The sequence below is a fragment of the Melopsittacus undulatus genome, chromosome 6 (genome assembly GCF_012275295.1).
Source record: "Melopsittacus undulatus isolate bMelUnd1 chromosome 6, bMelUnd1.mat.Z, whole genome shotgun sequence".
Taxonomy (NCBI): Eukaryota; Metazoa; Chordata; class Aves; order Psittaciformes; family Psittaculidae; genus Melopsittacus; species Melopsittacus undulatus.
Window position 1 is genome coordinate 46546863 of NC_047532.1, and position 11009 is coordinate 46557871.

The 11009-nt window shown below is 35.9% G+C and overlaps 1 protein-coding gene across 1 annotated transcript; it reads right to left on the reverse strand.

Moving 5' to 3' along the window:
* Nucleotides 1-989: 989 nt before the first annotated feature.
* Nucleotides 990-10241, reverse strand: LOC101868799 (cytochrome P450 2J2-like). Its single transcript, XM_013131032.1, has 9 exons — nucleotides 10071-10241; nucleotides 8875-9037; nucleotides 8215-8364; nucleotides 6648-6808; nucleotides 5027-5200; nucleotides 4653-4794; nucleotides 3874-4061; nucleotides 2908-3049; nucleotides 990-1168 (listed from the first exon to the last, which is right to left on the reverse strand). Exons 1-9 carry the CDS (start codon nucleotides 10239-10241, stop codon nucleotides 990-992), a joined length of 1470 nt encoding a protein of 489 aa, XP_012986486.1.
* Between the last annotated feature and the right edge of the window lie 768 nt (nucleotides 10242-11009).

Consider the following 11009-nt stretch of genomic DNA (forward strand, 5'->3'; position numbering starts at 1 on the left):
GAATCAAGTCTCCATTAATTTTATGTCTGAGAAATATGTAAAATTCTACTTCTGCTTTTAACTGCAGCCTACCATCATTTATGCTTGCTCCTCTTGAACATTGAAGATTAAAAGCATCTAAGATGCTTGCAGCTGAATTCTAAGTGGTCAGAACTTTCCACATCTATTGTGGAATGATGAGACAACAAAAAAAAACACTGTAATAAATCCCTATTGTGCCTGCTTTAACAAATGTTGGCACCTTTGTTTATTTTCTTAATTTCTTGAAAGGCTCTTTCTTTCCCTTCAGATAGGAAATTATTGGAAGAAGGCAAAACTCATGAAATAGCCTGTATCTGAGAGTTGTCACAAAGTAGGAATCAGATGCTGAGGAAGTTAAGGAAAAAAAAAGTGTAAGGATTTCTAAATGGGCTACGATCAAAAGAGGCCCCATTGTGCAACCATTTATGAATGTGTGAAGTTTATACTTTAATATATGGTATAAACTCCTTTATGGGAGTGTGAAGGAAAAGTAGTCAACACTAAGTGTGAGACGTAAATGCAAAAGGATGTAAGGAAAGACCTTCTGTGAACACAGAAGAGTAACAGCATAATGAAGAAATGTTTATTTACTTTTTTTTTTTTTATTCAGGTGTTCTTGCAGCATCAGAACAGTTATGCCACTTTAACAGTGTGATACCTGACCAAGCACATACGCAGGAAACTTTCAAATCCTACATCTAATTCATTGCTACCATGAGTGTGAAAATCCATTTGTTTGATAACATATTATTGTGGTCATGGATATGCCAATGATTATATGAGCTTTGGCAAGTACTTATTTTAATTTCAAGAAGTTCAGCAACATATCAGTCCTAAATAAAACTACTCCATAGTAATTTGCTATGCTGAGCCACCTCCATTTGAATACAATTGAAATAATATGTGTTTTTAAAGTATCTGCGATTACTGACTGGTTGAAGTCTCTCCGCATTGTAGCGTGTTGCAGATTAGCGTGGAATAGCACAGAGTTTATATGGATGTGGCTGCAGTATTGAACCTAAAATGTACTCCAAATTGATTTCCTTTACTCCCTCGGGGAGCTGGAATCTGAATGCCCGAAGGAGGTTGGTAAAGAAGATGAACAATTCAACTCGTGCCATCTGTTCCCCCAAACATACACGGTGCCCTGCAGAAGAAAGGGAAACAGAGTTAGTTGTGTTAAGTTCTGGAAAAAAACTTGGAACAAAATTCTACTGAGTTCCATGAATACTGTTAATGTATGATAGTTATATCCCATTTACTTCTGTAACGACAGCAAATGCTTTTGGAGTTGGAGGAAACATGTATTTAACTGAGAAACTGTACATCTCTATATCAGTCTTTTGGTTTGGAGTTTGTGTATTTTTTGCTCCTACTACACTTCCCCCCCCCGAGCATAAATGAGGTTCTCCCTTTCCGTTTGTGATTCTTGTTCTGTGAGAACCATGAATTACTGCTCAGTTAAGCCAGGTTTTAAAAAGCTTCATGTATTTCAGTGTCTTGTCTTTGGTTCTTGAGGAGGGAGGACTGGAGCATTGTTGGGTGCAATTCTGAAGCTAAGAAGAGGAGTGTGATCAGGTTTTCTTCAGCAGAAATTAAGGTGACTACATTGGATCCTTGTAGTCAAGTATCTCTAACACTGTCCAGGGCAGATATGTAAGTTAAGAGAATAAAACATAGGTGTGTGCAGTGATGTACAGACACAGTGACTCATTTTGGCATATTGTTTTCACAGTGTATTTCAGTATATGTGTGTGTATATATATATTCCAGACTAAAAAATAAAATATACATATTCAGGGTAGATAAATATTCAGATTAGATAAACAGAAAACTACCAAAACAAGTTACAAAAGAAAACTTCCTATGCTGGATTGAAATGGTAGCCTAAGTCAGTTGTCTTGATTCATGTAAACTGGTGGACATTTGGTGAGTAAAGGAGGTAAGATGCTAAGCACCTGTTTTGCAAATAGATTTTAGGATTTGCAGCCAATTTGGGCAGATGGTTTTAAAATCTGGTTTTACTATGTTTAATAGTAAACTCCCTCTTACATTACGTAGTATACTATTTACTTTTTACCTACAACAAATGTATAATAGTATAATCTGTCATAGTAACAAAAAAATCTCAGCTGTTTCCCAGTGGTTTTATTGTTAGATTTTTACACTTCATTTTCCATTAAATAATGCCAGCTTCCTACTTTGTGCTGCTTTTCTTTGTAATCTGTTTATTGGAGAAACTGGTCATCTAGAGAAACCCTCTGAGTTATGTTTTATACTGCTTTTCATTCTTCCTACTGTCCCATGTCTTTGAATCACTACCTTTTGTGTTGTAAATAAGGTAAGTTTTACATCATAATGTGCTTTTTTTAAAGTTAGATTTTTTTTTAATTGCCTTATGTTCTTCTGATAAGATTGGATTTAGCTGGTTTTCTGGAGTTACAAGAGAACGTGGTGCCAGACTATTACTGTTGGATTTGGGAGACTGAGTTTTGGTTTATCATGCATTTTCTACATCTACTTTGACAAGCCAACTTACTTTTGTCTTTGGGTTTCCTGTTTGTAAGGTGAGAATCAATTTTATGATTTGAGAACTTAATGCATTAGGAATTAAGGGACTTCAAATACCTTTAGGGTAGGAACCATACATATACCTAGGAAAAACCATGATGTCCTGTAGCCATACTCATACTCTGTTTGAATGTATGAAAAAAATAAAATGCAAGCTAACATTTGTGGCTCTTACAGTACAATTACTGACTTTAAATCTTTGTGTCAAGTATTTTTTCATAAAAGTACATTTTTAAAGTTTTAGAATTCAGAAATAGAGTGTTGGTCTTGCTGCCCGACACAGCAAACAAGAATACACAAACATCAGGGCATTACCTGCTGAGAAAGGTAAGAATGCCTCTTTGTTCACAAAGTTGCCATCCAAATCAAGGAAATGGTTTGGGTTGAACTTCCAAGGGGTCGCCCAGTGCTCAGAGTCGTACACAACAGAGTGCAGGTTTGGCAGTACAAGTGTGCCCTGCAAGAAGGAGCAGGGATTATATTTTTCATGTGCAATTGATTTTTTTTTTTTTGGACTTCTCCCTAATATATAATACGCCATCCTGTGCCTGCAGCCCAGTGTTCGCATGCAGCTCATTCTTTTCTTGTGTACATCCAAGCATGACAAACTCTTGTATCTTCTGTTTGTCATAATGTATTAGGTGTTTGCCTTTGTCTAAGTTATTTTCTGTTGGGACTCCTGAAAGTGTCTTCATGTCTAATCTAGAGGGAGCTTGGATCATTTTGCATACTTGGCAGACTAATCATAACACCTTCCTTTTTGGAAGGATCTTTCAATCCCATGACATGAATTTTGTGCTTAATATATTTGAGACATTCATATCATGCCAATGTGACTGTCAGATGTCTTGCTGCCATGATAAGCATGTGGGGCTTTTGTGTATGTGTTTTTGTTTTGTCAGGGATGACAGTAGGTTGCTACAAGCTGCTCTGTTACGTGTGAAAGTTAGTTGGCTTGATGTTCATTAGTCCTCATTTCTTCATAATTCCCTAAAATGCATGTTCAGCTTTAATACTCAGATATCATCCATAGTTGACTACTGAGAAGAAAGACTTCAATTCTCCCTGTTTGCTACTTGTGCTGTTAGCCTTTTCCCATGCTTCCTTTTGCATCTGCTAATGTAGGCTTAGCCTTGGTTCAAAGCACTCAGCTTTGTTTTGTGTCTGTGACATGCTACCACTGTGCTGTACGCAAAGTTAGGATTTACAAAAGCTAATGTCATGTAAATAGTAAATATTAATAGCCTAAATCTTTAAGAAGCATGGAGGTATGCTCTGTACCTTCTTAATGTGAAAACCCAGCAAAGTTGTATTCCTCACGCATTGTCGAAGGACCCCAACAGAAGTAACATTGCTGTACCGCAAAGCCTCGTGAATCACAGCATTTGTATAAGGCAGTTTCTTGCGGTCTTCATAACTGATGAGATGGGAGGGCTCCAGAACAGCCTCTATTTCTCTTTGAACCTTTTCTGCAGAGAAATGAAAATATTTTATCTTCCTCCCTACCACCTGTATGAGTATGCCTAGGATTGAGAGGAAAAAAAAAAAGTTGCTCTGTTGGTTTTAGTTGATCAAGAAAGTGCATACCCCCAAAGCACAAGATGATTTCTCATTTAAAACACATCCTACTTGATGATGACAATATTACAGTCCTATGTCAAAAAAAAAAGGATTAAAATTTTAAATTGCAGGTTTAATTTATGATATGTTTATAAATACACATCAGATCTGCTTTTTTAAGGCTTTTCCACTTTGAATGTTAGGAAGAGACTATGAAATGTCTTTAGCTTGTTATTCTGTCTTTGCCATCCCCTTCTACTGTGATAAAACAGTGGCTGCTACCAATACTAATTTGTGCTAGTGTTGCCTCAGTGAGCTAATGGGGAAAGCACATTTGTTTCATTTTCTAGATTTTAATTCTTGATGTACCACCATTCATATTAATTGTTAAGGGTGATTTTGATTTACTGCATGTGACTGAGCTAGTACTTAAATCATAATGACCATCATTCATTAATATAATGGTGAATGCAGTGTTTTCTGATAATGCTTTTGCTCACCTTGTATTTCTGGGTATTGTATCATATAGAGCAGTGCCCAGAGAAGGGTAGTACTTGTTGTTTCTGTCCCTCCAAGCAAAAGATCAACCACAGTCTGTACCATATTATCTGTATTAAATGTAGAAGTAGGGTCGTCTTTAGTCTGTAGAGTATATTCATAAGAAGATTATGAAGTGGGTAATTTCAGACATTTTATCATTCACATAGAAATTGTCATTATTTGATGAAAACAATGAGCAGCCCATTAAAAAAAATTAATTGCTAAATACATAAAGCATGCATATAAAAATTCTGTAGCAGTTACTTGAGCAGCAGGTATGTGTAGTAGGCATTGAGGACAAGGAGAAGGGAGAGTGCAATAAACAGGTACTTACTTTTGTTATTTGAGCTAGGTAGAAATCGATGAGATCCTGTGAAACACCTGTTTTCTGTCTCTCATGAGCTTGGACCTCCTTCATAACTAAATGGTGCATGAAATCATTGTATGCAAACACTTTCTGATGAGGTCCTGGGAGGTGGTGCATAAGCCATGGGAAAGCATCATACATCTGTGATTTTAAACAGAAGGGAAGAAACAAGAGCTCTTCTAAACTGACAACCCAATTCTGATTTCCTGATAAGTCTGTGAAGTCACTGCCACACATGGGCTCCTAATTAGGGTGAGAGGCAATAGACGCTAGTCAGAAAGATATTAAATGTTGGCAACAGGTTTCCTGGAGCCTATGTGAAATCTCCATCCTTGGAGACTTGTGAGTTGACCAGAGACGTCCCTAAAAACAATCTGACCTAATTAGACCTGCTTCGAGGATGACGTTGGATTAGCTGACATGCAGAGGTCCTTTATGTTGTAAATTATTCTACATTTGTAAGAAGAATTATGAAACCTGTACATTGCCCTCTACTTGAACTTAGAAAATTTGTCTGGTATTTGTTGATGAGCTATTAGGAATATGCAGTGGTCAAAATTGTTGTGATCAAGTTGTCAATATTCAGTAATCAGAATTTCTTTCTTTAATACATAAATTGAAGGTTGAAAAGATATAGAAGCTGACTTGACCTCTCAGTCTTAGAAGACTTTTCTACAGGAGAAACTGGCATATGTAATTTTTAAGTGGCTTTGTTTAATAGACTTCAGTACCTAGGGCTACTGGCAGAGCCTTTGTTTTACCAATGGCCTGTGATGAGGAATGTATGGGCCAGTGCAGACTTCTTCATCCCCATAAGGTAACTGAAATATCAACATTGTATAATAGTGGATATGAGGTTACAGGAAAGCAAGCAAATGATTTTACTTTTTGGATGCATATCTAATAATGTAACACAAACTTCTGAAAATGGGTGAATGGGAGTAATTGAAGCGAATCTGGCTCACAAACAGATTTTATCAACCTTGATTTTTACTCTTGATGTATTATTTTATTTTTCCTAAGATATCTCTCTATGGAAGTGTTAGAGATCCTGGTAGTGTTATGGAATGCCGGTGTGTGAAAATCTGCACAACATAATAGCTAGGCTTTCAAGAACTTAAAAATATTCTTCTTCATGTGATGAAATTGTCACCTTTATCTTACAGGAAGCTCACATCTTGGTGGTCATATGAATTACATGAGAAGCAAGATACCTTCTGAAAAGAATAGGACTGTAAAGCATTAGTTCTTTTTACCTGCACTTTTGTATTCTTCAGACTAAGTGAAAATAAATTTTAAAAGTTGTTTTCATATTAAGGCTTAAGAATCTTACATACATACTACTCTGCAAATGATTACTTCTTAGAAATACGTTATATATTTTGGAAATCAGTGAAAACCAGCAGTGATCTAGAATTTGCATTTAAGGACACAAGATTGACTGAGGTATGTGTTAATTTATTACTGCACAGTGGCTCACAGAACAAGAGTATAAAAATGTTTGGTAATCATCTTTGAGTTTGTTTGTTTCAACTTGTTAAATGCAAATGCACTTTAAGGGGTAAGAACAAGAAAATGAAAATCTTACCCTGCCCCAGATAGTAGCTTGAAAGTAGATCACGGAATAAACAGCTTTGATAAGTTTGCTGAAAGATTCATCCTCACTGGAGAAGCGGTGACCAAAGACAACAGAACAAATTATATTTGCAATAGCCTGGACAATGACAGTGCGGGGGTCGAAAGGTTTGCCTGTGAATATAGGAGGTACCATTAATATTGATGCACAGTGAGAAAAAAGTAGATCAGACTACTTTTAGATAAATTTCACACAAGTAAACTTTAATAGAATTAGTTTAATACAAATTAACTGTATGGATTGTATGAGCAGGGAATCTTTGTTTTCAATCTGCTTTTTACTCTTGTAGAATACAGTGATTATGAGTTTTGAGAAGACAAACAGTGGATCTATTCTCTTTGACTTGTGGTCTGGGTTGTGTGGAAACACAAGCAATTAATTAGAGCATATGCCTTCAAATCTGGAGGCAGGTATTTTAAGTTTGGCCGTTAAAAAAAGAAATCAAACATTTGTCCCCCAACCCCAAACAAAAACAAAATTTGAAAGTTTTAATTTCTTAGACATGTTGAAATGACTTCTCTCATTCTGGTTTTCAAGTACAGCTTAACAGTTCAACTACATGTATTTCCACACACACAGCCCTCCCCCCTTGACTGAAAAGGCAAAATCAGAAAGGGTTAAATCCAGAAGAAATGAAATTAAGTACACATTTAAATGGCAAGGACAACCTTTGAATTATACTACTATGTAAAATTTTGGATTATGGATATCTGACTTCAGTCTAATGCTTGTAGTCCTTCTGGGAAAGAGTAAGTACAATTACTGAGTCTAAAATTGAGGAAGGATTGCATGGAAGGTAAAGATTTGAGCTGGGTAGGGACTTGAATCGATGGTTTGTTTGTCTTGTACATTTTAAAGGTCTGGGAATATGTTGCTCTCAGAATAGAAATGGGCCCTTTTTGCTGTATCTAGTGCAAGGAGAGCTGGAGAGAGAACTTAGGCAACTTCTCTGTGTTTTCACATCAGTGTGGAACACGATGTTCTGACGGATTTGGCTGTTTGGAATATTTACATTTAATTGCCTTATTTTGTCATCATGCTAAAATTCTATTGGTTTCTATTTCAGTCAAACCTTAAAAAGAATTTTTGTTGGACAACTAAATGATGGATTCCTTGAACTGGGGTTCTTCCTCTGCCAAATCCTAAAGTCCTGCTGTCCTAGAATGATTCGCAGCAGGCCACAAGTTGTGTATTTTATGGAGAACAACATAGGGTTTTTCTGTACTCTTGAAATGTAGGAATTTTCACCAGCTGTCACCAAGACTGTTGATAATAAACATTTTTTCACTATCCTTTTTTCAAAAAATAATTTTATGTTCCCCACTGCACAGACAAAACATTTTTTTGTTTGTTTTTTGAAAGAATGCAAGTAAGAAACTGGTGAATCACAGAATCACAGAAAGTTCCACTAATATGAAAAAATATCTATTACTTGTACAAATGTATTGTGAAACTTTTACTTCCCTAATCTACTATATTTCAGAAAAAGCATGAAGTGTTAGTTTTCTAGTGAATTTACCTTTTGTGTTTGCAAAGATGTCCACAAGGTGACAGGCCTCTGCTTGAATTTGGTGCTCCAAATTGTTCTTACCAAGTGCCAGAGTTCTTATAACGGTCATGCCAAAGCGTCTCTGTTGCTTCCAGGTGTGTCCACTTGTCAAAAAAATACCTGAAGAACACAGAAACATCAATTTCATTGCTGGGAAGGAAAATCCTGTCATGCAGGAGGCAAAATTTGATTTGGGTTATATCTCACTAACAAAGAAGACACCGTGATTTCAGATACTGACTTTTGGTTTCCACATTAGGTTTTTATGACTGCCAGGCTGCTCATAAATGTGACCCTGGAAGATGAGTGGTAGTCAGTTTTGGTAAGTACAGATCAGCTTTGTCTATAGATGAGCTCTGGTTTAGACTGATACAACTGAAAGGCAACTTCTCTAGGTAAATATTCCTTTGAATCTATTGGAAAGAAACAAAGTCAGTAGTATGCTTTGTAAGAGGAGAAATTCTTTTTTTTCCCCTTTTCTTACTATGCTAGCTCTGCATAGAGCTTTTTTGCTTTGTAAGCCCTGTGATGTACTTGTATAGCAGTAACTCATGAACATGTGCATGTGTAGGAAAGCTCCTTTATTCTTTACATCTTGTTTGTATTTCAGTATTTCGGAACATCTTGTACCTTTCTCACCCATCATATCCCTGTAGAATGGGGTGAGAGGTCTTCCAGAAACTTCCTCGGAATGGGTGATGATGCCGTCTTTTACTGCTTTGTACCCATTTAGTACAACCATAGGTGTCTGTCCCATCCACAAAGTGTAGATGTTTCCATAGATGTTGGTTAACTGAAGAGTTAATAACAGTAAATTAATAAATATAAACAAGGAATGCATACATCTAAGTACTTATTTTAAGAGTTTTCTGTAATTGTAACTAAGCCTGTTTGCCCTTATTGAGTTGCATTACAGGTTTCAGAAAAAAATTTACTGTTCTGTTGTGCTTTCGGAATAGAAGATAATTGTACTTTACGGAATAAAGACTGAGGACATCTCTCAGGAGACAACCTCTGACAATTTCACATAAAGAGAAACAGAGGTCTTCTCTGACAGCTCAGGATCAAAGAACAAATCAATACAGAGCTTTTCTGTTTATTTTATTAATGAACCTAATTATAGATTTTTCTTGCCTCTAACTCCTGAAGAAAGCATAGAAATTGTTTTGCTTTCTTTCCTGTAGCTTCCATGTGGTTTTTCACATTTTTCTCTATTGTCTTTCTTCAGATCATGCTTGCATTTTTCCTTAAAAGAGTTTCTTAAAAGTTCCTTACTTTTAAAAATGATTTAAATAATGCTGTGAACATAACAGCAACAAAATTTTCCTGCTTTTGTTTTAGTAATAATCTATTTACTGAAGATAATATTTTTGCTGTACAAATAAAAAAAAAAGGGTCAGTTTAGAGTATATGTTTGGTTTTCTAATGGAGATGGGACCACATGTGGCCTGCAGATGTTTCAGTAACACTGGTATCAGGCAAATGAATTTCTTCTAGAGATGATTTACAGGGTTAGATATCAACGCAGAAATAGAGAACTAAACTGTCTATGGAATATCGTGCTATTGACAGTGCTTATGACAATGATATGCATGGGTGTTACTGTATCCAAAAGAGAAAGACAATAACAAGAAGTAAAGCAATTATGGTATTTATTACTCAGAAATATTTTTCATAGTGCAGGGTGCTTGTATTCTTTGCAAGTGGCTGATAATCAAGCTTGATTTTAAAAAGAAAAAGAATTCCAAGTTTAGACTGTTCGTATACAAAGTGCAAGTCAAGTTAAAATAAATTCAGACTGATTTCTCGACCACAGTGATAAATACCTCAGTGAGAGTTTCTCGACGAAGTCTGAAGTCCAGCAGCCACAAGTTTCCAATGATGGGGAGGGGAACTGGTCCTGGAGGAAGCTGGGTGCGCATCCACTGCAGCTTTAGGAACTGCAAAATCAGAAGACACACTACTAGAGCTATAAAAACCTCTGCAATCCCCAACATCTTATTAAAAATTTTATCTCGTCACTTTTTAATAAGACTTCCTATGAAAGTTTGGATTTGCACAGGTGAGCTTGCTGCTTCTGAAGTTAAACTCTTTTTTTGTAAAGAGCCTGTCTGCATTAGCCCTCTCTCTCTTTTTTCTGACAATTAGAGTTTTCTCAAGCTGAAGTCCTTAGAAAACTGAAATATGCGATCCTTCGCAGTTAGCCAAAGTCACGCCTACTCTTTTGTATGGTCAGTCATTATGAGCTGTTTCTTTTTTCACTTAGATCTAGTACCGATACTAAGAAGGAAACAAAATTCTAAGTGCCAATTATTAAACAGTTATCCAAGGATATAAAGGATATAATGGTAATACCTCATGCAGTTTCCTGTAGTTAAACATTAAAATACCAAGGACATGTGACTTAGTACCTTTCTGAAATACTACGATTCTTATGTGGTTTCTTTTATAGAAGAAGAAACATCTACACAATACCTGTTGGTGAGGCTATGGTCTCTGAGGTGAAAAAGAATTTAATAAGTTCAGTTTAAAGCTAAATTAATGTGGGTTTTTTGTTTGTTTCTTTTTTAAAAAAAGTGTAATGTAAATATTAGAATATCTACTTTCCCCTTTTATAGTATTCTAGGTATTATGTGGAACATAAATGAGACATTGTTCAGTGCATTGTCTGGTGTGTTCTGAATTCATTTTATTTCTCATGGTAAGGGTTCAAATTTGCTGTTGTAAGTTTTGGTGGTGAAAAAATTGCACAGGTTCTATATTCT

Bases quoted from the DNA above. Each gene is read 5' to 3' on its own strand.
- LOC101868799 (XM_013131032.1), bottom strand. From the start codon at position 10,241: ATGTTGGGGATTGCAGAGGTTTTTATAGCTCTAGTAGTGTGTCTTCTG. The intron at 5,201-6,647 runs GTAAGATTTTCA...TTAAAATCACAG, and splicing joins AAGCTACTATCTGGGGCAGG to ATGTATGATGCTTTCCCATG. The intron at 4,795-5,026 runs GTAAGTACCTGT...TATACTCTACAG, and splicing joins ACCTAGCTCAAATAACAAAA to ACTAAAGACGACCCTACTTC.